General features: G+C 48.0%; 1 protein-coding gene across 12 annotated transcripts in view; it reads left to right on the plus strand.

The window, feature by feature from the left end:
- Positions 1-27,471, plus strand: part of DMRT2 (doublesex and mab-3 related transcription factor 2) — a 204,562-nt gene that overhangs the window by 22,780 nt on the left and 154,311 nt on the right. For 4 of the 12 annotated variants that reach the window (XR_007924194.2, XR_011379714.1, XR_011379713.1 and 1 more), the window contains exons 1-4: positions 16,362-21,172; positions 21,870-22,431; positions 23,701-23,803; positions 25,466-25,544. Coding sequence is in view for 8 of the 12 variants with exons in the window: in XM_051858442.2 (XP_051714402.1) it covers positions 21,913-22,431; positions 23,701-23,803; positions 25,466-25,521 (678 nt within the window). In the remaining 4 variants the exon portion in view is untranslated. The other 8 variants (XR_011379712.1, XM_070051283.1, XM_051858417.2 and 5 more) reach the window with 6 other exon arrangements.

Below are 27,471 nucleotides of genomic sequence, written 5' to 3' on the forward strand. Positions count from 1 at the left end.
GACTTCATGTCCGGAGGATTACTCAGAAAGTATTGATCTCCCAACCCAAAGTCAGCCAAATAGAGATGCAGGCCTCTATCTCTTGATTCGGACATGGGTCATGTGAGTCTACGTATTTATCAAAAATCACTGAATGGTATACTTCATATCTGGGCTTCCCCCTGGACGAGGGTACTTCAAAAAGTTTTATGGAAAAATGGGATTAGAAGTTTATTCCAGCCTGGAAATTTTGAAATCCATGTATAGGCATTTTTCATGGATGTTTTGAAGACTCCTTGTGTGCATGATTTTTCAGTTTTTTGTTCTAAACAAGCATGTTTTAGTTCCATTTTCCTCAAACTCTTTGATGTACTCTCATACAGAATTTTCCCTTAGTAAAAAAAGTTTGAAAAATTACCTCTTGCAGCAACTTTTCTGAATGAACCAAGAGTTTCTGAAAGTCTTACAATTTTTTTTTTTTTTTTTTTTTTGACAGGCAGAGTGGACAGTGAGAGAGAGAGACAGAGAGAAAGATCTTCCTTTGCCGTTGGTTCACCCTCCAATGGCTGCACGCTGCGGCCAGCGCACCGCGCTGATCCGAAGCCAGGAGCCAGGTACTTATCCTGGTCTCCCATGGGGTGCAGGGCCCAAGCACTTGGGCCATCCTCCACTGCACTCCGGGGCCACAGCAGAGAGCTGGCCTGGAAGAGGGGCAACCGGGACAGATTCCAGCGCCCGGACCGGGACTAGAACCCGGTGTGCCGGCGCCGCATGGCGGAGGATTAGCCTAGTGAGCTGTGGCGCCAGCCAGAAAGTCTTATAATATAAATAGTATATAGAAATGGGTGCTGACGCTAATGTGACACCCTTAACTCTGGATATCAAATCTTGTGGTTAGTCTTATTAATGTAAATGGTTATGGCTGTAAACATATATATATATATATATATTTTGACAGGCAGAGTGGACAGTGAGAGAGACAGAGAGAAAGGTCTTCCTTTTGCTGTTGGTTCACCCTCCAATGGCCGCCGCGGCCTGTACGCTGCGGCCGGCGCACCATGCTGATCCGATGGCAGGAGCCAGGTACTTATCCTGGTCTCCCATGGGGTGCAGGGCCCAAGGACTTGGGCCATCTTCCACTGCACTCCCTGGCCACAGCAGAGAGCTGGCCTGGAAGAGGGGCAACCGGGACAGAATCCGGCACCCCGACCGGGACTAGAACCCGGTGTGCCGGTGCTGCAAGGCGGAGGATTAGCCTAGTGAGCTGTGGCGCCGGCTGTAATATATTTTTAAAAGAAGTACATGTTCAAAGCCCATTCATGGTGGAGGATCATATTCTAGTCATGGTAAATATATAAAATACAGATTTAGCATCTCTAATCTGAAAACCCCAAATCTAAAATACTTAAAAAACTGAAAAGATTTGAGCGCTAACATGAAACCTCAAGTGGAAGATCCCACAGCTGACATGATATGATAGGTTATACTCAGAACACAAGTGCACTAAGGATATTATATGAAATTACCTTCAGGTTATGAGCAGAAGTTGTACACAAATCATAAAGAAATCCAGTGCTTTGATTTAGGTGCTATTTCTAAGATTTATCATTGTATATATGCAGATATTCCAAAATCTGAAACATATCTGGTCCCAAGCATTTTGGATAAGGAATACTCAACGTGTGTTTAAAAGGTTTGCTAAAGCAGGCATTTGGGCTCCTGCTTGGGCCTGGCCCAGGACTGGCTGTTACAGGCATTCTGTAAGTGAACCAGCAATGGAAGATTCTTTTTTTCTCTCTCCCACTTCTTCCTTTCAAAAAAAAAAAAATTAAATAAAAAAATGCCTGCTTTAAAAGCCTTTCATTCAGGAGTAATCCAAGGGACCCATGATGAAGTGTTCATGGTCGGGTGTTGAAATGCTCAGCGAAAAAATCCTGCACAATACAGCATCTGCCTAAAGCTCACTTTCCTAAGTCCACTTCTGTGATTTAGGAAGCACTACCCTGTGCCAGGCTGGGGGAAGCAGGGAGGCAGCTCGGATGCCCACTCTTGTCTCAACTCAGGGTGGCTCAGAGTTCAGCTGCTTCACACGGGACCTTCTGGGATACTTTGTTTTGTAGAAAGCATTCTTGGGCTAAGTGTGTTTGAAAGGCACTTGAGTATATTCTCTAATGTTGCCCTCGATTCTCAGTTTTATCCATCTATCCTTCTGTAGCATGATTAGAAGTTGTTTGCATGTGAGATGTTTGTTATTATCTTTGCAGAATCACACATCTTTTCATGTTGAAGTATGCCTAATATGTTAATGCAGAAAAAACATAGTTATGCGTAATGTAATATGTTGCAATATTTTAAGAAATCATGTACTGACGAGTTAGAAATAGGAAATAATAAGTGTGCATCATCCATGGTATTGCATTTTAAAAATTATACATAACAAATATTTCCAGAAAAAAAAGAAGAAAAAATAAAAATAGTTTTAAGAGTTGTATTGCCTGGTGAGAGAAAGGTAGTCTCAAAATGGTTTGTTTGTGTCTCTCTGCCTACATATTTTTAAAAAGATCAGGGTGTTGCTAAGTGATGGCTTTTTTTTTTTATCATATCCTCAGCCTAAGGATTTATTTATTTATCCCACAGTAGGCATGTCGGAAAAATATTACAGCCAATTGGAAACAGGCCTGGGGATCAAAGTAACAAAAACAAAAACTAAAAAACAAACGATGTCACACTCACACTACCAGACTCAAAAGCCATCAGAGGAAGAAGCTAAAAGCCCCATAATGAACAGTAGTCAGCAGTTAAATAAACAACCCATTATATTAAGGAGACAGTGTCAGTGCAGTGACAATTTGATAGCTAACTAATTGTTGATGGTCTTTATCCAGTTGAAGGTTTCTGCTAAAATAGTCTTAAAACCACAACATGCGTGGTAAACCACATGATAACTAAGTTTAGACTTCTTCTGACATATTTGCTTTATTAAGTAAACTAATAAGTAATAAAGACTGGACCTCCACTTGGGATTGCATACTGAATGCTTCCATGGTTGAGAATAGATGGAGTTTTACTTGCTAAATATAAATTTTGATGTTTCCTGCTGTTTAATTTCTTTTTTCAGTTAGAACAATGAAAATGCCTTTTTCTAACCTGATACCCTCCCACTTAACTCATATTAAGTGTGTTTCATCTGCACATCCACGGCAGGCATTGCTCATCAGCTGTTCCATCTTTCCTGCCCGGCCGCGGAATCCTTGCCATGGCACACGCAGTTAACCCACTTGCCTTCCTGCTACTGCTGTTTTCTGATTCACAGATACAGTTGGCCAGTGGGTCTCTCTGCAATAATAACACTTCCTACTCTTTTTTTTTTTTTTTTTTTGCTTTTTAGAGTACCTGCCAGTGTCTCTTCCTTTTACATATCCAGACCTAAATACTGAGTTTAGAAATTCACCTGACTGATACAATGTTGTATGACTTTTGATGCAGAAAAGGGAATTTGTGGGATACATATTTGCCTAGTGAGCCTTTCAGGTATTAACTCAGCTGCCCCCATTCCCTGTATCCAGTAGCACAAACAGACTTCTTGACCTCTTGTCCACAATTTTTATTGTTTTTTTTTTTTTAAAGTATTTATTTATTTGAAAGTCAGAGTTACAAGGAGAGAAGGAGAAACAGAGAGAGAGAGAGAACGGCTGCAATGACCAGAGCTGGGCCAGTCCGAGAGAGAGAGAGAGAGAGAGAGAGAGAACGGCTGCAATGACCAGAGCTGGGCCAGTCCGAAGCCAGGAGCTAGGAGCTTCTTCTGGGTCACCCACATGGGTGCAGGGGCTCAAGCACTTGGGCCATCCTCTGCTGCTTTCCCAGGCATATTAGCATGGAGTTGGATCAGAAGTAGAGCAACCAGGACTTGGACCAGCGCCCATATGGGATGCTGGTGCTGCAGATGGTGGCTTAACCTGTTACACTACAGGGCCAGCCAGTTTTTACTCTTTGGTGGGCATCAACGTACATGATTCTCACTTCAAAGCTGCTGATTCAGTACCTGTGGGGGTACTGACCTTTCCCAAACTTCACAGATCATCTCCATGTTTTCCACAAGTTGAGGATGTGTGGCTTAGGGGTTAGGCAGTGTTTGCCCCTTTGGGCATTGTGCAGGCAAGTGGACCAGCTACAGTAAGAGGGTGCTGGAGCCTGGGTGCTGAGGAATGCTAGGCACAGGGCTCTTGGTCTCCAGACTCCACATGATTTAGAGCCATAGGAGAACTGCTGTCAGTAAGTTCACGGCAGTTAATGTGCCACTTGCCTCTGCAGTACCACCTGCCAACCATCTATGTGCAGATCCTCAAGGGCCAGTGATACTGAAGGGGCATGCACGCAGATGACGCTAACTATTTTATGTACGAATCATCTGTGCTCAAGTGTATACACACAGAAGCAATGTGTGTTTGAGGTTTCTTCTGTTTTCCCAGATGGTGGTGAAAGGCCAGTCTGGGGTTATGTGTGCTTGGGTTTGAATTCCAGGCCCACCACTAACTGATCAGATGTGTGATTTTGGGCACGCTTCCTAACCTCTGTAAATCTATCCATTCGTCTATGAAATAGGCATTATGCTTGACTCAGAGCACTTCTCTGAGAAATCAATGAGATAATCTGTTCTTGCATCTGGCCTAGGTGAGTGCTCTATAAATGTGGCAGTGTTTTTGTCTTACACTGAGAGCCTGAGTGCTGGTTTCATCTTGGACGCTGATGTTCATGCTGAATGAAACAAACTGCTTTGATGTTTACGTGTCTGTTTATGTGGGAATTGACACTGCACTACTCAGCTGCAGTTCCCCAAGGATTCTCCATCTCCTTCAGAGTGACAGTGCTATGAACCATCCTTCCCCACCCCCAAACACTCATTCACCACTACTGTCTTCCTTGCTCACTCTGATACAAATGTGCTTAACACTTCCTGTAAAATGTTCATCATGTCAGACACATTCCTACTTCAGGGCCTTTGTACTTCTGTTTTCTCTAGGTAGAATATTCTTACATCTGATATCAACACCTCCCTGAGATCTTTGCTCGAATGTTCCCTAACTGGGGCTAGCATTGTGGCACAGTGGGTTAAGCTGCTGCTTGGATATGATGCCAGTATTCCATATCAGAGTTTCAGTTTGGGTTACTCATATTCTTTTTTTTTTTTTTTTTTTTTTTTTTTTTGACAGGCAGAGTTAGACAGTGATAGAGACAGAGAGAAAGGTCTTCCTTCCATTGGGTCAACCCCCAAATAGCCGCTATGGCCAGCATGCTGCACTGATCCGAAGCCAGGAGCCAGGAGCTTCCTCCTGGTCTCCCATGTGGGTGCAGGGCCCAAACACTTGGGCCATCCTCCACTGCCTCCCCGGGCCACAGCAGAGAGCTGGACTGGAAGAGGAGCAACTGGGACAGAATCCGGTGCCCCAACCGGGACTAGAACCCGGGGTGGCGGCACCACAGGTGGAGGATTAGCCTAGTGAGCCACGGCGCCAGCCTGGGTTACTCATATTCTGGTCCAGCTTCCTGCTAATGCTCCTGAGAAGGGTGGATGATGGCCCAAGCACTTGGGCTCCTCCTGTGTGGGAGACTGGGATGGAGTTCCTGCTCTTGGCTTTGGCCTGGCCTAGTCCTTGCTGTTGTGGCCACTCAGGGAGTGAACCGGCAGAGGGAAGTGCTCTCTCTCTCTCTCTCTGTCTCTCGGTATATGTATGTCTCCCTTTCTCTTTGTTACTTTGCCTTTCAAATAAATAAATAAACTTAAAAAAATGCCCCAATTGGCGAGGCTACTTTGCATAAAACACCTTCTTCCACCCAGCCACCACTTCTCTCCCTTCCTCAGGTTTTCCTTTGTGGAACTTGTCACCATCTGGCACATTCTGTGATTTCTTGTTTATTTGTCTGTCTGTCCTGTATGAGGCAAGGAGACTGTGTCTGTTTTGTTCACTGTTGTGTCCCCAGAGCTTAGAACTGGCTCAATCCATAGGAAGTGCTTGATAAATGGGTGTTTCATTAATGAATGAAATCCTTTTCCTGGCCACCCATCAATTAATGACTTAATTAATAAACAAATATTCACCAATGACATATTTTCTTTAATGTATTATTCTCAGTACTATTGGGAGCATGATGAGTTTTAAGATGTGGTCCCTACCTTTAAGGAGTTTACAGCTTAGATTTTTGAAAATGACCGAAATGATAGAAACTAAATAAAATGATATAAAAATATCTACATATACAAGGTGGTATATTTAAAGAGCAAGGACAGTAAGATAAACAAAGGTCAAAGGAGGAGTTTTTCATAAAATGTGGGATCTGAACAAAGCCTTCAGAGATGCTGGAAGTGCAAATAAAAACTACAGTGAGGTTCCCCATACCCCAGTTATAATGGTGCTCACAGAGAAATCCAAAGACAATAAATACAAGCAAGGATGTGGGTAAGAGGTACCCTAATATATAGTTGGTGGGAATGTAAACTAGTACAGCCATTGTGGAAGACAGTATGGAGATTCCTCAGAAATCTGAAAATAGATCTATCATGTGACCCAGCCATCACACTCTTGGGAATTTACTCAAATGAAATGAAATCAGTATGTGAGAGTTATTTGTACCCCATGTTTATTGCAGCTCAATTCACAGTAGGTTATAGAATCAACTCAGATGTCCGTCAACCAGCGATAACACAGATCACAGCAACTGATAAAGAAAATGTGGTATATATACACTGGGGAAACCTACTCAGCCATGAAAGAGAATGAAACTGGAAACCTTTATATATAGTGAAATAAGCTAGTCCCAAAAAGACAGATACCATATGTTTCCCATTACCTGTGGTAACTAATAGAGTAGAAAAAAAATGTACATGAGTGAAATTAACACTTTGAGATTTGATTATTGTTTACAGTTCTTGTCTGTACTGTTTAGTAATGATGTTTTTTGTTTTTTTTTTTGTTTGTTTCTTCTTACTATTTGCTGAATTCTTCATGAAGTGGAGGGTTCACCTTATGATTATAAAATAAACAAATTATGTCATTGCAAGAGTATGGGCAGGAGGGAGGGTAGAGTGGGAAGTATCACTATGCTCCTACAGTTACATATATGGAATATATGAAATTAGTTCACCTTATATAAATAAAAATATTTTTTAAAAGAAGAAAACCTGAGGGGTGGGCATTTGGCACAGTGGTTAAGCTGTTGCTTGGGGCAACAGAAGCTTGGGGCATCTGTGTCAGAGTGCTTGGGTTCAGCTTCCTGCTAATCAATACCCTGGGAGATGGCCGATAATGGCTCAAGTACTTGGGTCCCTGCTGCCATGTGGGAGACCTAGAATGAGTTCTGGGCTTTTGGTTTCAGCTTGGTTTAGTCTTGGCTGTTTGCAGCATTTGGCAGTGAACCAGCAGATGGGGGATTTCTCTCTTTGCCTTTCAAATAAATACTTTTTAAAAAAGAGAGAAAATACACTTGATTATACAGAGGCTGGTTAGAGAGTGTTAGAGAATGTTGGACTTATCCAAGCTTATTGTCTTCTTTTGTCTTTCTTATTTTAGTTTTTAGTCTTTTGATCACTTCATAGCTCATCAGTGCCTTTATCTTGAAAAGAAGGGGGAAAACTTATCTTTTAAAACCTTTCTTGGGGCCAGCACTGTGACATAGAATGTAAAGCTGCCACCTGCAGTGCTGGCATCCCATACAGGCGCTGGTTTGAGACCCAGCTGCTCCACTTCCGATCCAGCTCTCTGCTATAGCCTGGAAAAGCAGCAGAAGATGGCCCAAGTCCTTGGGCCCCTGCACCCACATGAAAGACCCAGAAGAAGCTCCTGGCTCCTGGCTTCAGATGGGCTCTGCTCTGGCCATTGCAGCCATTTGAGGAATGAACCAGTGGTTGAAAGACATCTCTCTCTCTCTCTCTGTCTCTGCCTTTTTCCCTGTAGCTCTGTCTTTTTGGATCTACAGAGTTTATAAACATCTTGAAAATGAGCATTAAAACAGTAATTTTTATGTTTTATAAATTTTATTATGTTCTATCAACGTTAGTTACATCAGGAGCTTCATGCTTAGCGAGGCTGGTCCAAGCCACCTGTCTATCCCAACCCCAAGTCCATGGAGACAGAGACAACGGCCCCTCGTCCAGACTGTCTCAGCTGTCTCACATAGTGCTTTGCCAAGAAACCACTCTGCTGGCCTGGCCTAACAAAGGCATTGAGCAAGTGTTCTGCTGGTCCCTGAGGCCCCGTCAGGTCAGTGCATCACTGCTTGTGGGAATTGGCTCTTTCTGTCTGTGTGGAGATGGGGCCTGTTCCCTGCCTCCCCAGACCCAAGTGTGAAAAGCAGAGCAGTCTGAGTCTCTGAATTACTCAGCTTGATGTCACAACTGCCCTCTGGATGTGAATTTCTCAAACCCATTAGGACGATTTGGTTACTACTTGGAATCCTGGAGCACCATCATGCTATGGCCTTAAAGTTCTTCTTACAGTCTCAGGAACGTTGAATTAGAAATAAACAAAATCCCAAAACAACTTCACTGCATACAAACGAAACACTTTTAAGTGTTTTTTGCTATTCAGGAGACTGAAGTGAAAACAACAAAAATGAGAGTGAAAATAAATGCGTTTGTACAAGTGTCCACACACTTTAGGCTCTGTTCTCACTGAGGAAATGAATTGTTGGATATCAAGGTTTTCGCTCCATTTTCTGTAAGCAGCTGCCCCAGATTTCAGCATGACTCTGCTGTGGTGTAGGGCTATGTGAAACCTTTCTCTCTGTCTCTTTGACTGTAACTCTACCTCTCAAATAAATAAATAAATAAATTTAAAAAAATAAATTTTAATGTCTTTTGAACTTATAGACAAAAGCAAATGTAACTTGATTATTACTAAAAAAAAAAAAAAAAAAAAAAAGGCGAGCTGGCGCCGCGGCTCACTAGGCTAATCCTCCGCCTTGCGGCGCCGGCACCCCGGTTCTAGTCCCGGTAGGGGTGCCGGATTCTGTCCCAGTTGCCCCTCTTCCAGGCCAGCTCTCTGCTGTGCCCCGGGAGTGCAGTGGAGGATGGCCCAAGTACTTGGGCCCTGCACCCCATGGGAGACCAGGAGAAGCACGTGGCTCCTGGCTTCAGATCAGCGCCGTGCGCCGGCTGCGGTGGCCATTGGAGGGTGAACCAACGGCAAAGGAAGACCTTTCTCTCTGTCTCTCTCTGTCCACTCTGCCTGTAAAAATAAATTAATTAATTAAAAAAAATTTTAAAAAAAGCAAATTTGAAGTCAATCACATTATCATGTAATGGGAACAAAATTTCTAGACAGAATCCCACATTTGAGAATAAAGAATAAACAACTTCCCAGAAAATGCTGTACATCCACAATATAATATTTTAGGTGAATATTCTAAAATGGACTCATTTTATATTTCTGTGTACAACACATATTAACCAAAGCTTCTTTTACTTCCTGTGTTTTTTTTTAAATAGAAAGGTTATTTCAAAAAAACAGTAATAAAAATCTTTCTGTAGCTGTGATAACAAAATTATAGTTTATCAAAGTCTCCCAAATACATATATGCCTGTAGCAATGAATACTTACAATTATTGGAATACTTTAGAGAAATGGAAATAATTCTGTCATCCTACATATTTAATATTGTTATGGAATCTGTAATCTAAAATGATCAACAAACCGGTTACTTTTGCTTTTACTCCTAAGTCTTTGGAGAGTCTTTCTTATTCCAGGCTAAACACACCACTATTTATCAACATATGCAAATTAGCTTAAAACTAATATGTGTATTAATTCCGTCAAGTAACTAAGGATTACTTTTTTCAAATTCCTTTAAAAAAATCACTGATCAATCTGAGTTTATGCATGAAAAATTTCATCCCAGAAGGATAATATTTTTGGAAAGGAGTGAAAACAGGAGCTTTGAATGGAAGCGTGGGTATAACTCAATGTAGGGTGAACTGACAGTTCCCTTCCGTGATGTAAGAGACACCATTACAGAAACAGTAAGCTACACTCAATTAGACGGTTGTTTCTACTTGTGTCTTGACTTTAATAACATCTGAAACTCAGGAACCATGATGCTGTAGCCAGAATGGAAAATTAGAACATGTGGTAAGCGAGGAAGTTCAGACTCCTACACTAATTTATCTTCAGTCGGGAACAGAGAGAAAAACTTATTTTTAAAAAATGTTTTAAAGCACCAACCATCCGCAGGGACAAATAAAAATTTTTTAAAAAATAGGAAAACATTATAATGAAACTCTGCATCTGGTTGACATTTAAATAAAGCTGCCAGAGTAGAAACCAATTTCAGGACAACAACTCCAGTGACATATTTTTAAAAGAGAGTGCAGGAAAAAAATTTGGTTTTGGCTGAGCAACTCTTAACACCACTTATCAGGGAACCATCAATATTTATTGCATTGTAGATATGTATGCCAAATAACACATCTGGGAATACGAAAGAGAAAGCCGCAACTGGAGACTTGATTACGTGCTTTCATGTATTGCACTGTTTCCTGAGGCCAGATCTAGTTCTTTTGGAAAAGATAAGCCAAGTCTACTGACTTTGTAATTCCTAAGTGGATGAAAGTTAAGTGCACAGATGTCTGCATGCATTGTGCAAACTGGGATGAAGAAAAACTGCAAGAAATAAAACACAACAGCAATGATAGCAACCCTGTTCTTTGAGATCCCAGGATGTGGCTGCTAACATGATGGAGTTGGAGAGGTCTCATGCTGGGCTCCAGAGGTGTTTTGCTCCGACCAAAGGGTAAAGCCTCTGAGTGCGGAGGAATCCAACAGGTTCACAGTTCTAAAACCAGGGTTGGATCAACTCTTTACTAACAGAGCAAACTCTAAGCCCTGACAGTGTAACAATCTCAAACCCTTGGAGGAGGTAGTTACTGTGTACTGTAGAGGAAAGCTCCGAGCTTGGTTAGAAAATCAAGCTGTGCAGAATTCAGTTTGTAGACTCTTTAGCCATCATTCACTTCTGCTACCTGTGTCTCTGTCCCCAGTCGACTAGCATAATGTTGGCGGCTCAGTTAATGAGCATCTCATCCATTTGATTCATGGCAAGGTGATAAGTTCTATCAGGTCTGAGGTCCCCGAAATTCCATTCCATTGCTATAACTAAATCTACCCACTCAGTCAACAGGGCTGTCAGTTTTAATTGACAGAAATGGAGTGGACTTTCTGAAGCATTCTTGTGTCCTGGGAGGGGCAGAAAGAATGACAATTGTTGAATCTGGCTAATGGATTATTATAAGAGATTATATATCCATATAGATATAGAGCGATAGTGGATATTTATTGGATTATAGTAATGGATAGTGTACTACTTGGCCTACATTTGTGCACTGTTTAAAATTTCTGTAATTAAAAAATAAGGAAAAGAAAGAGGAGGAAAGCAGTGCAGCTTATAGTTCCCACGGGCATCCAGACTTAGCCAACTAAGACAGGGAGAGCTGAGGCAGGGCCGTTCCCTTCCTTCACAGGAACACCACACTTCTTTGGAAGAGAAACAAAACGCATTGGGATCAACCTGTTGACTCAGAAAGGTTTTGTTACCATGCTGCATCCCGCCTCCTCTTCCAAGTGGGAGTATTTCCCTCCCAGTCGCTTCCACAGTGCTAAAGAAGTCCATGCAAACATTCTACCTGAATCCTTGTTCCCCATTGGCCAGGAGGGAGGGGGTGCGTTGGATTTTCTGTTGGCCAGTGAAGGAATATAATGGCAACTTCATCTGAGGGAAAGGCATTGCTTAAAAGTCATTTATTAAACAGCACCTGGTATTCCCCTCTGTGGCCTCTCATGGACTTAATCTTATTTTTATTTATTAACCTGTTACATAATGGTCTGAACATGAAAGCCAACAGATGAAGACATGGAGACCTCGTGAATACCTTATGCTCAAAATGCTTTTTAATTTTTTCAAGGGTTTATGTATTTGAAAGGCAGAGTTACAGAGAGAGAGGGAGATAAATCTTTTATTTGCTAGTTCACTGCCCAAGTGGCAGCAGTGGCCAGTGCTGGGTCAGGCTGAAGCCAGCAGCCTGGAACTCCTGGTTCTCCCACATGGGTGCAGGGGCCCAAGCAGTTAGGCCATCTTCCACTGCCTTTCCAGGCACATTGGCGGGGAGCTGGATGGGAAATGGAACAGTGGGACTGGGATGGTTCATATGGGATGTCAGTGCTGTGGCATTACTTGCTGTGCCACAAAACAGGCTATCTTTCTGATTTTCAAAGAATTTCAATCACCCCCCTCCCCATTTTGACCTTAGAACCTTAGGAAACTATTGATGTAGGCAATGAAAAATATTTATTATTTCCATTTTACAAATGAGGAAACTGAAGCTTAGGTTAGGACTGTGCAGAAATTCTTGGGTCTCCAGAAATGATGTGGGGTCTTCCATGCTTTCAGAGCCCAGGCTGGTCTGCACAGCTTCCTGTCACCTCTGCCACGCACCCATTTGTCTTTAGGGTCATTTGCTGCCGCCAAACTTTAAATCTCTCCTTGGCTCTAAAGTCCTGTTCAGAAAACCTGGTGGCCTCAGGAAAAGCGTTGTGTTCCTCAAAACCATTTCTGCACGGAGAGCTATGCCGGAGAGGAGGGTGTGGAGGGGAGAGCGTCGAGGCACCAGGAAACGGGGCCCCTGGGCCTGGCAGTGGGGCGAGGACATTCTGCCGCAGCTGTGCGCTGGCGATGGGAGACGCAGGCAGCTTCTTCTGGAGGAGGAACCTGGGGGCCAGGGCAATCGGGGGTGGTATAGAGCTGAAGCATTTTCATCCGCCACTCCAGTTGACTCCTGCTGGGAGTTGCAATCTGGGTTCTATTGCTTCCAGAACCGTGCCCGCCACAGGACGGCTTCTCCGGACCTGCTTGGGTAACTGGAGGATGAAAGATGTGAAGGGTCGGGAATGCCAAGCTGGAAGGGTCTGGCTCCGAACATGCTAAACGGAGGGCCCTCAACGACGGTGACTGATGCCTTGGCAAAATCATCGCAAGACTCAGCTCGAGAAGGGCCCCTCCCCATTCCTTGGAGAACGCGCCAGAAGGCTGGAAGGAGCAGTGGTCTGAGCCTCCAGGCGCGCAGAACAGCTCCGCAATCTCCCCTCAGTCTACCGATGCCCCTCCGAACTGCCACACCGACCACCGCTCGCCGTGGGCCGTCCACGGCAAGCAGACCAGAGGGCAAGGGGCAGGCGAGACCGGACACCCGCCGCGGCTGCACCTGGCTCCCTAGTGCGGGTCTGCGGGTTCGCCGCACAGCGCCCCCGCGTGGCCTCTTTCCGCCGTTCGCGGCCCCGGGTTTAGGAAGTCGGGCCGGCAGCAGCGACCGGCTGCGGGGAGCCCTGGCGTTTGGCGAAGCTGTCGCCTGGGGACCGCTAGACTCTGGGGAAGGATCAAAGCATTCTTGTGGCGCCTGAAGTGCCCGAGGTTGCAGTTTTGTTAGCCTGGCTTCACCTCGTCAATAAATTTTCTGCGAAAGAAGGGGCAGGGGTGCAGGGCTCAGGGGGTCTTGGTGGCTGGGAGGAACAGGGGCCGGGTATTTCTTGCACCTGCACTCTAGCCGCGTTAAATCAGTGTGAAACAAGTGACATGTCCCCTTGCCCGCCCTCTCCCAACTGCACATCTCCCTCCTTTGGAAAACCCGCCTGCGCTCTGGGGTCAGCGTTTTCAAAGCGATTTCCTCTTGACAATCAAGTTTACATAGAGACTGGATCTAAGGAGCTCCAGCCCCAGCTGGTCCCTGCTTGTCCCCTCTGTCTTCCCCCACACAACCCTGGGGAAATGCCAGCCTGCAAGCCTTTTCCATTTTCTCATCCCACCTAGAAATAGGCTCCACTTCAGTTCCTTCATTTCGCAGAAGCTTAAGGGGGAGATAGCAGGGGAACTGCCCCCAGGTGAAGGGTTACTTTTGTTGGGAAACCCAAGAATAGAAGAGCAGGACCCCTTGAGGATCTCACTGCCTTTGCTGCTCATTTCACCACTGGACAGAATCCTGCCCTTCACAGATCCAGAACTCCATAAAGGTGTCTGTGTTCTTCCAACTGGCTGCAAGACACAGGCTCACAGTTTAGTCCCTGGAATTTCACATTCTGGACAGTCCCTGCTATCCAAAGACAGCCAAACACAGGGCGAGCCCCTACACACTCCCTTCCACTCCACGCCATTGGGACAGACACCGTGAAGCATCTGTTCTGCAGCTCTCTTCCCCAAGGCTGGGGTACGCCTTCAGCACAGGGATGTTTCTAGAATTTTTTTTTTTTTCAGAGAGCCTAATAGGCCCACTTCCTGCAGCTAACAACAAAGGAAATATTTTGGCCCAAATCGAAGCCCAAACTCAGGCCCCAGTATGAGCATCACATAGGACAGGGCTCAAGAGGCCTGTTGAATAGACCTGGTGATGTTTTGCTTAAAATCCAGCTGGAACAGGCCTAATCTAGAAGCAATAGGGTAGTGGAAGCTTTGAGATGCGTGGGTACCCACCCTGTTACTTGAAGGAATCTTTGCTGAATCTTTTGTGAAGAGCTCCATGTTTTCACTGGTAGGCAGATCTGGTGTGTTTTTCACATTGTTCACTGGGCTTCCGATGGGATAGGGTCAATGGCAGAACTACAGAGAAGCAGAAATGTCACCAAAGTGGCAGAAATTGCCTTTTTTGTCCCATCTGCCTCCTTTTTTCGTCCTCCCTGTGTCCCTGGACTTTCTTCGTGCCCTGGGTCTTGTTACCTGAACATGCAGCCCATTATAGAGAAAACAGCATTTTTTTAAATAATTTTTTTTATTTGAAAGAGTTACAGAGAGGTAGAGACAGAGAGAGAGGTCTTCCATCTGTTGGTTCACTCCCCAGATGGCCGCAACAGCCGGAGCTGAGCCTATCCGAAGTCAGGAGCCTCTTCCAGGTCTCCCACGTAGGTGCAGGGGCCCGAGGACTTGGGCCATCCTCTGTTGCTATCCCAGGCCATAGCAGAGAGCTGGATCGTAGGAGGAGCAGCCGGAACTAGAACCGGCGCCCATATGGGATGCCGCAACTTCAGGCCAGGGCATGAAGGCAGCATTTATTACAGATGTTAGTATTGGGCAGAGAACTTAGAAATTACTGGATCTTGGGGCTGGCGTTGTGGCGTAGCGGGTTAACACCCTGGCCCAAGAAGGTGGAGTGGTGTGCTCAGTGGCTGATTCAGGGAAGGGGTTAAATTGCCACCACAGTACCTGCCCAGCAACACCTGGCTTCCCTCTCCCTTTCCTGGTTCCCACCTGGTGGCTGGACTGTTGGGAAAATACGGAGAGTGATTTGAGAATGGGTCAGATCTGGCCCCCCCCCCCCCCTCGAATTGTTACACGATGACCTGGGATAGGAGCAGGGGTGGAAAGTTCTCAGGGTTATGACCTTCTCTCTTCAGTTAGTCCTGAGGGGGCTGCGGTGCCCAGCGCATCCCCGGGTGCCTCACCAAGACAGTAGCCCTCTCACCACTGCCTTCTGGAACAAGACCACCGCCCCTGCGGTGGAACCCAGGTCCTGATAGCACCTCCCCCGAGGACCTCTTGGAACGGCTACTGAGAGGTTAAGGAAGTCTGCGGTTGCCTCATCTCCTGGCTGCCCCATGACCCCCAAGCGAACTGACCCGCGTTCCCCAGCGCGGAGGATGGGCCCGCAAGCTGGCAGGGTCTCCAGAAAGCTCTGGGCGGGTGGTCGCTCTGCACTCCCTGCATCTGACCGCGCGGCCCGCCGCAATGGGCACAGTGGGCAAAACTGAACGGAGGCACCGCCCTGCAGGGGAGGTTGCTGTGGACTCCTGGGACGGCGCAGCCCACTTAGTTGCCGTGTGCTCCCACATTTTCCCTTTCCGCTTGTAAACCACGGAGCGTGGACTACCAGGATCCCTTCCGGTCCTAAACAGCCATAACTTCAGCCCTGCCTCCGTCGGAGAGAGACCCAACCCGCCTCATCCTTTTTTCTCCCAGCGTCTTGGACACGCGAAGCCGGCCAGGGAGTCTTCTCTGAGCACGGAGGACAGCAGCCATCCCCCGCGAGCTCTCCTCCGCACCGCCCCTGTGGCTTGTGACAGGTCGTATATTTGATTACGCAAAGTACATTGGGAAATCATCTCTCGGTAGTCCCATCTGGGATTATTTATTTCGCCGCGTCCACCGCGAGTCAGAGTCGCGAGGCGGTACAACGCTGAGAGTAGCTTTCTGCAGAGGAGGTGTACCCGGGGTCATCTCTGGAGGAATCAGAGCGTAGCGGTCAAGGGAGAAGCGCCTTACCTGCCGCCTGCGCGCTCTCGGCAGGTGGTGAGGCGGCGCAGGGGTGGGGGGGAGGGGCGGGCAGGCGGCAGCGGGCGCAGCTCCTCGCGGCCCCCCTTCCTCATCTCCAGGCCCCAGGAGCTGGAAGTGCGGCGGGGCTGGGAGGAAATCGGGCCTCCAATTTCTCCCGCTCCGAGCTCCCCGCAGCCAGATGGCGGGAGTTAGAATGGCAACAATGGGAAATGGAATGTTCCAAGCTCCTGGCAGCTCGGCAATAGTATCTGAAAGCAGGAGTGCTTCATAGTTTGTCCCGAAATGGGGCACATGTAATTTAGGGACACTGACTTGTACACTTTGTCTTTTTTAAACAAACACGTGAAAGGCACACACGTTGAGGGAGAGAGAGAGGAGAGCGACCTTCCACCAACAGATCCACGCCTCCAAAAGTCCACATCAGCCAGGGCTGGGCCAGGCCGAAATCAGGAGCCAGGAACATCATCAGGGTCTCCCACGTGGGTGGCAGGGGCCCAAGCACTTGGACCATTACCAAGTGCATTACCACTATTGCTGCCTCCAACAGTGCGCATCAGCAGGAAGCTGAAATAGGAAGCAGAGCCGAGGCTGTGAGCAGGCACTGGGACCAACGATGCTCACCGCTTCCCTGTGCATTTTTAAGGGAGGGAATAAGCATGATGTGTGGATAATATCTCAATAAAGGCTGCTATAAAAATAAAAGCGCGATAATAGAAATACTACAATAACTCTCTGGTACTGAAAGCTCCCTACGCGCGGGCCAGGGCTCCAAGGGGTCATTGTTTTTGAGGTTAAATTCTCTTTGCAGTTGAGGCTAGTGAGGCACAAAGGATGATTAAGGACCCTGCTCGACGTTTTCCGGACGAGGCATGGCAAATCCCGCACTGTATCAAGCGGGTCGAACTCTGGGACGCGGAGCTCCGATTCCAGTTGAAGTGCAGCTTACAGAATCCGCGCTGGGCGACGGGGCTTAAAGGCGCGGGGTGCCGCGGGGCACCCAGACAGTTGCGCGGGAAGGATCCAAGCCTGTTGCATGGCCAAGCTGCCAGCCAGGTGGGATTGTCGCGAGGAATTGGATTGATGAGCAGGAGCCTACTTGAAACAGGTTTCCCTCCTTTATTTTTAGAGGGGTAGAGAGAGAGAGAGAGAGAGAGAGAGAGAGAGAGGAAAACCCTTAGCAAGAAAAGAAAAAGAATCATTCTGTTGGGGTTCCCTTTTTTAATTTGGCTAAAGGAAGGCTTCCCACTGCGTGGGTCTGCGCGGTGCCCTAACGGGAAAGGGTGCAGGATGAGAGACATTTAGGAGAGAGAGAGGGAGGCAGAGGGTGAACCCGCCCACACTACGCTCAGCGGCCAGCTAGGAGAGAAGCACACCCTGCCGGCCGCCCTCACCGAGCTCCCCGGGGCTGAGTCCTCTGCGGGGGCCCCCGCTGCTTTGTAATTTGCAAGAGGGACTCGGAATGGTACCTTGCAATTTGGTGTCGGTTTACAAGTCAAAAGAACTTCTCTGTTTCCCCACCTCCGAAGTCTTCAGTCCCACCAGATCCCTTTTAAGAGAAGGACCTGCGGAGAGCAGGATTCCCTGCGCCTTCGCCTGTCCGTCTAGCGGGCAGGGGCCTCCCTGGGCTGCAAGAAGTAGCACCCTCTCCGGAGCGGACTCAGGACTTAATCGGAGCTTCTAGTATGCGAAGACGTCCTAGTGTCGCGATTATTGAGTCTTCACAACGAGCTGGGTCAAGTCGTGGCTGGTCTCCCCATTTTGCAGATGAAGCATCCCGGGCGCCCGAAAACAACTGACCAAAGACACGTACTCCGTGGAACGATCAATTTGAACCCAGGTTCTTTGGCCCCTATTTCCTGAATATTTAGTTTACTGAGCAGTTTGGGCAACCGTGAATTCGTTTCACAATTCGATCAAAAGCTAGGATCATCCCTGCTGCCCCCACCCCAGAAAAATACACATAATTTCTCGATCAATTTCGGAGGTCTCGGGAGGACCTCCACTCCCTTATCGTCCCAGAGGTTGCTGGCCTCGAGGTTCCCTGGGGGCCTTCAGGGCAGCGGGCTGGAGTACAGTTCAGCTGGATCCTGACTGCAGCTGCAGATGGGGTGCGGGAAGGGGGCAAGTGGACGGAGGGCGCTGTGGGGTTGTTTCGCGCGGCTTGCCAGGGCTGGGGAAATGCAGGACGGCGAATTCTGGGCCCTGAACTCCTGGGAAGCCCTGGGGCGCCGCCCTCCCCACCTCCGGGCCCGAAGACGCGCTCTGGAGGAAGGCCCGCCCCTTTCCATCGGAACTTTGGGAAGGCCTGGTCCTCTCGGTCCAGTCCAACCTCAGGTCTTGCTTCAGCCGGCGTGGTTTACTGTACACAAACCCCACTTGTTTCCTTCTTTTTATAGTAGTCTTCGAAGCTCAAACTAGTTCCAGGGCGTGTGGGCTCCTGGTTTACTTTCAGTTTAGGAGATTCGGCCGTTCACACCCGTTTTCCTCTCCTGCTCCGTCCCCTCCCCCGGGCCCGCTTTCCCCTCCGTCTTAGTTACTCGGAGCTAGCAAACTCGCTGTCTTGATTTGATTCCTTAATATTTAAAAATCGCTGGTGAAGCGCTAATGACTTGAACTCCTTACCCCACGCCCGGCGGTATAAGCCATAAATAAAATAACAGAACAGCCTGCCCAGCGCCGTGCGCTCACGGCCCGCGCATGCATGGTGCGCGGCAGAGGCACCCAAACGCCGGTTTGTAAAGGCAGAAGTGTGGCTTAGCAGGGGGAGACGCTAGGAAAAACCAGAATGATTGATAAAAACGTGCTGAGTCTTGTTCCAGGAAGCCTGCGCCTAAGGACGGGTACTATCGTCAGAAAGGATGCTAGCCTAGTACAATTAATCCGCATACCCACAGAGGCCGAGTTAGGACTGTGGTGCTGGCCAGTTAACTGCTCCCCTCCGGACTACTGCGAGACCCCAGGCTCCCCTCTGGATCTCTGAAGATTTCGGGAGGAGAACACATTTCTGCTTTGGTCAAGAATTCGAGCTCTCCAACGTGCGTGAATACAAAGCACATTGATGAGTGGAGGAAAATGCAAAAGCTGAAGCGTGTTATTTGGTGGTGCTAAGGGGGAGACACCCACGGGCCGTGTGGCCCTTACTCCCGTGTCCCAGCCAGCACCTCTTCCAAGACGCCCAGAGACACTGAGGAGCCCAAGGGAATTAGCTTCGGTGGGCACTGCAAGCCGTCCTGAAGGAGCACTCCTAAGGATGGGAATCCAGTGCCGGGGCCCCAGGGGGAGAACTTCCCCACGCGGCTGCCTTCGTCTCTCGGTCATTCCTCCTCAATCGCCTTTGTCCCTGTTTTCCGGAGCATCGTTAACTTTTCACCTTTTCACGGGCTCAAAGAGAAGCAACGTGAGAACCACGGCAGCAGTTCCCTTCCTCCAGCAGACAGGTACAGCGGGACCACTGTGTGCGCGGTGCAGCCATGTGCAACTTCCTAATCTGTCTCTTAAACCCACCCTACGCGAGGGGCCGTGGGTACTTAAAACTGCAACTATGCCAGCGTCTATGTGATTGTAAATTTAGTTCAAGAAAGAGAAGGCAGCACTGAAACGCGAAAACGAATTCCTTTTTTCAGTATGTTGGAAATGGAACTTTGTTTTGAATGTTTTCATGAAGGATTTTTGAGGGAGACGCTTGAAGGGTCACTTTGTTTATAAATATATTCGTGCACGCTAAAAGCAATCTTTTTTTAAGAAAAAAAAATCTTGTTCACATGTAGTCTTAGAGCAAATATAATATACATAAGTCTCTTAATGGCGTGCATTTCCTTTCTTCCGAAAATGAACTGAACCAGCCGTTGATTGATGTAGAAAAAAAATAATAATGTGACTGGTGGTTGATTTGGCCACCTTCCTCACGAATCCGATGAAAGTTAAAGAGGAACCAGTTTGCGCTTCAGGGATGAACGGAACTAGCCGCACACACACAGCCACAGGTCGTTTGTAGGCTGAACGCAGAGATGCAAGGTAACGACCGAGTTACTCTATAAACAGGAGAAAGGAAGGAGCTACGGCGCGCCCATCAGAGGCCTCCTGTCCGCGCTCAACTCTGGGTTAATGATTGGGTCGCAGAAACACTGTTGGTGCTGATTTCAAGGGACCAACGATAGCCTTTCTGATCTCTGCCTCACTTTTAATTACCTTCTGCTGTGGACAGCGCGATTTCTAAGAGTGTGTCTCCGCGAGGTAGGCGACTCTTCAACCCGCAGCAGGCGCCTCACTCTTCGGGGTTAGCTTCGGCACGGGAGACCCGGTTGTAGCGAAGGCCCAGCGGGCGGACTCTGGCAGAGCGCGGCGGGGAGGAGCGCGTGGATCGATCGCGGGGAGGCGGAGGGCGGCCGGCCGGCGCGCGTCGGCCAATAGGCGTGCACACCGCCTGACGACCATCCAATCAGAGGGCACGGAGCTCGGAGGCCCGAGCGGATAATACTAGGGAGGGGCGCGGCGGCGGCTGGAGACTGCAGCGAGTGGCACTGCGCTGCACGCAGCCGCTCCCGCCCGCCCGCCTGCCCTAGGAGCCGGTCATCTGAGCTAGGCCCGGCACCTTCCCGGCCCGGCTTGGGTCAGAGGAAGCCGAAAGTGACCTCAGAAGCACGCGAGGCTGCAGAGGACCAGTTTCACCTTTGAAGAGCTCGGGATGTGTGTGGGGCTAGGTCACTGAGAACTTAAGTCGCCTACTCCCCGCCCTTCTCACCCCTTAAGTCCCCTGTACAGCTGCCCGCCCCCAATTTCGTGACCGGAGTGGCGAACTGGGTTTCCGTTTGCCTTTGCTGCTAGCAGCCTGACAGCCAGATCCCAAAGCTGGATATCCTTTGACGCGGCTGCTCGCCGGGGCTGCAAAGTCTTGGTGAGTGTTGTGATGCCTACTGGGGTCTCCGGGAGGGTCAAGGGCAGGAGCCACCTTTCCTTGCCGGTTGTTAGGCTTTGATACTTCAAGAAGATGTCAGTCGTAGGTCCCGTGCGGCGCAGCCCTGTGCGTCCAAGTGCTGTTGATGCTAGGCTGGCATCTGCAGCTTTGTGGCTAGCGTCCCGTGGGGCGCTGATGACAGTGGAACTTTGGTTACCAGTGGATTTTGGGGAGATTAGGGGAGAGTTCCAAGGAAGGTCCTGGTGGTGTGTAGGTGGATGAGGGGCCTTGGGAGGTACTGTGTTGTAATGAGGAATAATGATTTCATTGACATCGCATATTCTTCACGGCCGTTTAAGACGGCTGTGGAGAAGGCTGACAAGTGTCCTAGGTCAGCCTAGTTGAACACAAGAATTTTGCGTGTGTGCTCATGATTTATCTAGGAACTTGTACAATAAACCTGGGTAGAGTCACACGGGGCTCTGTTAAAGGTCAGGTGCTCACAAAACACCAATAATAATAATAATCCTTGTTGAGTTTGGATCCCTGGGCACGTGTGGTCTGGACATAAGGGGCATGGAGAGAATAAAGGGTAACTCCAGGGTGGAGGCAAGCAGGCCAGAAGCTCTGGGGCCCGAGGCTCGGTGACGGTTCCTGACGGCGGCCGATGGATCTTTGGGTCTCTGTGTCTCTCTAGACTGCGGTCCTAGATCGCGAGCCGGAGCCAGGCATTGCGCACTATGGCCGACCGACAGGCAGGCCCGGCCGCTGGAGACTGGGAGATCGACGTGGAGAGCCTGGAGCTGGAGGAGGACGGCTGCGGGGGGCCTCCGTCCACGCCGCCCGGACCCAGCCCGCCGCCGGCCGACGGCGAGGACGACGAAGAGGAAGACGACGCGGAGGAAGACGCGGAGGAAGAGGGCTATGGCGAGGAGGCGGGCACGCCGCAGGAGGTGCCGGGCCGGCCGGAGTCGCAGGGAAGACAGCTGCCCAGGCCTGCGCCGGCGCCGCCGGCCTTGCCCGCCGCAGCCGGGGCCTCGGAGCGCGCCGCGAACGCGGGGGGCGTCGCGGAGCCGCGCAAGCTGAGCCGCACGCCCAAGTGCGCGCGCTGCCGCAACCACGGCGTGGTGTCGTGCCTCAAGGGCCACAAGCGCTTCTGCCGCTGGCGCGACTGCCAGTGCGCCAACTGCCTGCTGGTGGTGGAGCGGCAGCGTGTCATGGCCGCCCAGGTGGCGCTCCGGAGGCAGCAGGCCACCGAGGTGCGTACCCGGGGAGCCGGCGGGGAGCGGGCCTGGCGGCGCAGAGTACGTCCCAGGAAGGGCGGCGAGGACGCTTCCCGGCCCTCACGGGCCTGCGGGGTCGGGAGGGAGAAAGCCGCGGGCGTCGCGGAGGGGGCGGAATTCGGCAGAGAAATCTTTTGTGTTAAGCAGGTCTTGAAAGTGGGCAGGCGCGTTTGGGACGTGTCGAGAACGTCGTTTTATTTTTATTTATTTATTTTTTAATCCTTAAGTTTATATTGGTGATGCTGGGGGGCTGGTGGAAGAGACGGCTTGGTCCGGTTCCCCGGGCGTCCAGCAGTACTGAGGCGCGCACGGTGCCCTCGGTGCTGCCCTGGGCACCGGGCCGTTGGGGATGGGCAGCACGTGCTGTCCATTCTAAGGATGGGTCAAGAGTGCGTGCGCAGCGAGGTGCCCTCAGCCCGAGGTCGCGCGATGCGCGCGGACGGCCCGAGTGGCGCTGGCGGGCGAGCTGTCTGCGGCTTCGCGCCGCGGCCTCCCACTGTGCGGGTTTCCTGGAGGAGATGGCTTTTTCTTGTCCTTCCCCGTGCTCCCCTGCGCGTCGACCGCCGAGAGGCTTCTCGGGGCCTCCTCCCAGACTCAGGGCGAGCGGAAGGGATCGCCACACAGGCTGAAGGACCCGCACGGAAAGCCTTGAGAGCCAGAGGGCCTCAGGCTCCTGGGCAGTCCCGCGCCCTGCGTCTGCTGCCGTTTCGGCAACCCGCTGGGTTGGATGGAGAATCCGCTCAGCCAGGTGGTGACAGCCAGGGATCCCTTTGTCCGGCGTGCCTGGTGGTCTCCAAAAGCCTTGTACCAGGAACAATGTGCAGTTTGCAGCCGCACCCAGAGACCCTTATGATTGTGCCCTCGCTGGCCAGCAGGCCAGCCCTCTGACCAATTGCAGGGGACCCCTGCCTACGGTCGCCGTCCGATAGGATCTGGGCTCCTTCCGCCCAACGCGTGAACTCCCGGGCCAAAACTGAGGGCCGCAGTCCTCTTCGCTCCAGGTGTCGCCTTGCTTCTGGTCCCAGACCCTCTGTGGGCGAGTCTGGGCAGAGGCCAGGGGCAGATGGAGGAGGGCCCTGCAGCTTGCCGCCCAGAGACGAAGGGGTGACATTACCTCATTTGGCGTCAGTTTTCACCAGGCATGGGGAAAATCAGTACATTCAAACAGGGGAGTGGTTTCAGACGATCTTCCGACGCCTCTCTTGTCTTGTTTTCTCTCACTGATTGTGTTTCTTATGTTTCCAGGACAAAAAGGGGCTTTCTGGGAAACAGAATAATTTCGAGCGCAAGGCCGTGTACCAGAGGCAAGTCAGGGCGCCCAGCTTGTTGGCCAAAAGCATTTTGGAAGGTAACGCGACGCAAAATCGATCCTTTGGTTGGTTTGGCTGAGTTGAACTGCAGTTCTCGTTTAGCCACATGGCGTTTCTGTTAACCTGTGAAGAAACCGTCTGAGGCTTCCACACTCTTTATTAGCGCCCTCCTCTTCAAAGGAGGTCAAGACCAGAGAAAATAGGGCTCAAACACCTGCCAAGGTTTTTGTCACCGTCACTTTGAGAATCTTGATGATTCTGTGGCCTCACAGTTAACCCGTCAGCATGAAGTGATGTGAAATTTGCCCCAGTAACTAACATACACTGCCAAGTGAGCCAGGAGCAGATGTCCTGGACAGAAGGAAAGAAATAAAAAAGGACAACAATAACAAAAAACCACATATGCTTTCCTTAGTCGTTGGCAGGAGCTAAATGAGTAGAGTTAAATGAGGAATTTAACAGCTGCTCTTGGCCAATAAAGACCTCTTAACTGAGTGTTCAACCTCAGACCCCATTCTGTTTCATTGTACTGTTTTCCTTCCTGCATTATCTAGATGATTGCTCTTGTTCCACATTTCATTTCACCATTTTTGACTATCGAGGTTGCAGAAGCCTAAAAAAGGTTTTAAATCAATCAAGAGAAGTGTAGATTAAATCTGAGCGCTGTGAAGTCTCAGTCCACTTTCTGTGAAGCCTGGTAATACATTAATTTTCCTTAAAATATTACTAACTCTTAAAAGCATCTCTATTTAGGAATGGGATTTATGTATTGTCTTGCTAGATAATATATTGACTACCTTTTATTGTTGTCTTTAAAATTTTTCTTACGATTAAATAAAATTTATGGTTGCTTTAATCATTGCCATTTAGTGAAATTCAGATTGAAAAGTGCATTTTTTTTAAGTTAGACATTTGAATTTGTTTTTTCTTTTGTGACTTTTAATTTATTTGGTTGGTTCTGGGAAGGTTTTAAGGTTTATTCCTGTCTCACCCTGTACTGTGTATGTACTTCTAACTCCACAGTTGTTTCTCATGAATTAAAAATTAAGTTGGTTATGAACTGGTAAACAGATTTATAGCCGTAGGGGCCACATTGATAAATTGAAATTGTGCCAAAGCATCTTGAGAAATACAAATACTAAATGAAATAATAAATTTAAGTAAATAACTTCCTGGCAAAAACTTACAGTAGAAATAGAAATGTTAGTTTTCACATTTTATTTTATTTGCAAATGAGTATGATGGGTTTGTCACTATATAAGCACAAATATAATGGATCCTTCAAACATTGATAGTGGTGAGTGCTTGGGTGTGATGAAATACTCAAAGTATTTCATGCCATCAGGAATTCTATTTAGGTTACACTAGTCTTTGCTTTTGATTTTGTCTCTAGTCATGAAAAGTGCAATGACTTAATCTATGTTCTAACGATAGCTGTTCAACCATATTGGCATCTGGCCAACCTGATTAGAGCTTGAGAAAGATGTTTTGGACTGATTATTTTCAGTATGTAGGGAATATCACCTCTCTTTGTTTTATTTGTAGCAGTAGCCAGGGAAGGGCCTGGTTAAATTGCTCACTGCAGAGTGTGACTGACTAGTTAACATCTCTTTTCAATTTTCTATGCTTCTCTGTTTCCTTAATCTTTTTCTTTTCCTCCTTGCCAGTTTTCTTTAACTCTCTTTCTCTTTTTTTCCTAGTTCTCCTTGGATTATTCTACAACTGTAGCAATGTGTACATAATGAGCCATCTTTAGAAAATAAGTGACATCAGATCTAGGTATAGATATCTTTTTTTTAATAATGAAAAGATGACTTGGATAATGAAACATTGATTGAAACTACATGAACAGCCTTATTGTACAGGGGCCGGGGAAGAACATTAAAATATTAAAATTTCAATCAATAAAATACCCTCATCAAAGCAGGCAAGCAAACAAACCTCTAGCAACAAAAACAACAATGACAAAGTTAAAATATGGATATTCTTCCTTCCAAAGGGAAATATTTAAAATTGTGCCTATACTTTTGCTTTCTGTATAAAAATATTCATAATATAGAACTGAAAATCGTTGCTCTGCACATTTGTAGTGTTTCTGTTGCCTGCTGGCTTTGGGATCTTTCTTCCCTAGATGTTAATCTCTTTCCTGTGCCATGTGTGCTCATTTTAGGCTATCGTCCCATTCCCGCGGAGACTTACCTAGGAGGAACTTTACCTCTGCCTCCCCCAGTTAGTGACAGGATGAGGAAAAGAAGGGCCTTTGCTGATAAAGAGTTGGAGAACATTATGCTGGAGAGAGAATATAAAGAGAGGGAAATGTTGGAAACCTCCCAAGCTGCTGCTTTGTTCCTGCCTAACCGCATGGTGCCTGGACCTGACTACAACTCCTACAAGAGTCCTTATAGCCCCACCCCGGTGGAACCAGCAAGCAAAGACTTCTGCAGTTTTTTGCCCACCTGCCTTGATCTAACCATGCAGTATTCAGGGTCTGGGAATATGGAACTAATTTCTTCTAATGTAAGTGTGGCCACAACTTACAGACAGTATCCCTTGTCTTCAAGGTTTTTAGTGTGGCCCAAGTGTGGCCCCATTAGTGACACCCTCCTCTACCAACAATGCCTCCTAAATGCTACCACCTCAGTGCAAGCCCTGAAACCTGGGACCAGCTGGGACTTCAAGGGGACACGAGTCCCGGATGAACACGGTGCAGACCATGACGTGATGCCGATGAAACTGGGAGGTTCCCTGGTGCTGCCTCACATGCCCGAGGTCCAGACCTCCAGAAGTGACCTTCAGGCTCACCAGGCTGTCCCCGATAGGTCTGCATTCTCCCCACCCCAGCGGAATTTCTCTCCAATTGTTGACACGGACTCCCTGGCTGCTCAAGGGCACGTCTTAACCAAGATCAGCAAAGAAAACAGCAGGCACCCTCTGCCACTTAAACATAATCCATTCCACTCGTTGTTCCAGCAAACGCTTCATGACAAATCAGGCCCCGAGTTGAAAACCCCATTTGTCAAAGAGGCCTTTGAAGAGACCCCAAAGAAACACAGAGAATGTTTAGTCAAGGAAAACCAGAAGTACACATTTACAATAGATAGATGTGCCAAAGACCTTTTTGTAGCCAAACAAGTTGGAACAAAACTCGCAGTAAATGAGCCGCTGTCGTTTTCTGTTGAGTCTATTCTTAAGAGGCCTTCATCTGCCATCACTCATGTCTCTCAATGAAAGCTGCTAACTGGAAAGCTGGATTTTCTGTAGTCTCAGAGGGTTCTTGCTATTTGTTAATGTTTTTTAAAAGTGAAGATGTTTGTATAAAGAAATTTCTAATGTAAATGATGATGATTTCTAGAAATTCTGTATATTCCTATGCATGTACTTTTTCTTACCAGTAAATATATTTAAACTTAAAGATGAAAATTGCCTAATGTACAGATTGTAAAGTTCTATGTTTTACATAGCATTTCAAAAAGCAATAAAGTTGACACTGTCTTCTAAAGGACCTAGATTTTGCTGAAGCAAACAGCTGTCTGTCTAAATGAAAAAGCTACTGTCTATGGAGTATGTTCTTTATTTTTCTGTGATTCTGTGCACTTTCAGGTGCTCTTACTTGTCCCTGGGGACCACAGGAGACCACTTATGATGTTTATGTTTTGTACTTTGGAAAGCATATAAATTTAGCTGTTCAAGACTAAGGCAAAAAATA

This window comes from Oryctolagus cuniculus, chromosome 1 (genome assembly GCF_964237555.1).
Source record: "Oryctolagus cuniculus chromosome 1, mOryCun1.1, whole genome shotgun sequence".
NCBI classification, from domain to species: domain Eukaryota; kingdom Metazoa; phylum Chordata; class Mammalia; order Lagomorpha; family Leporidae; genus Oryctolagus; species Oryctolagus cuniculus.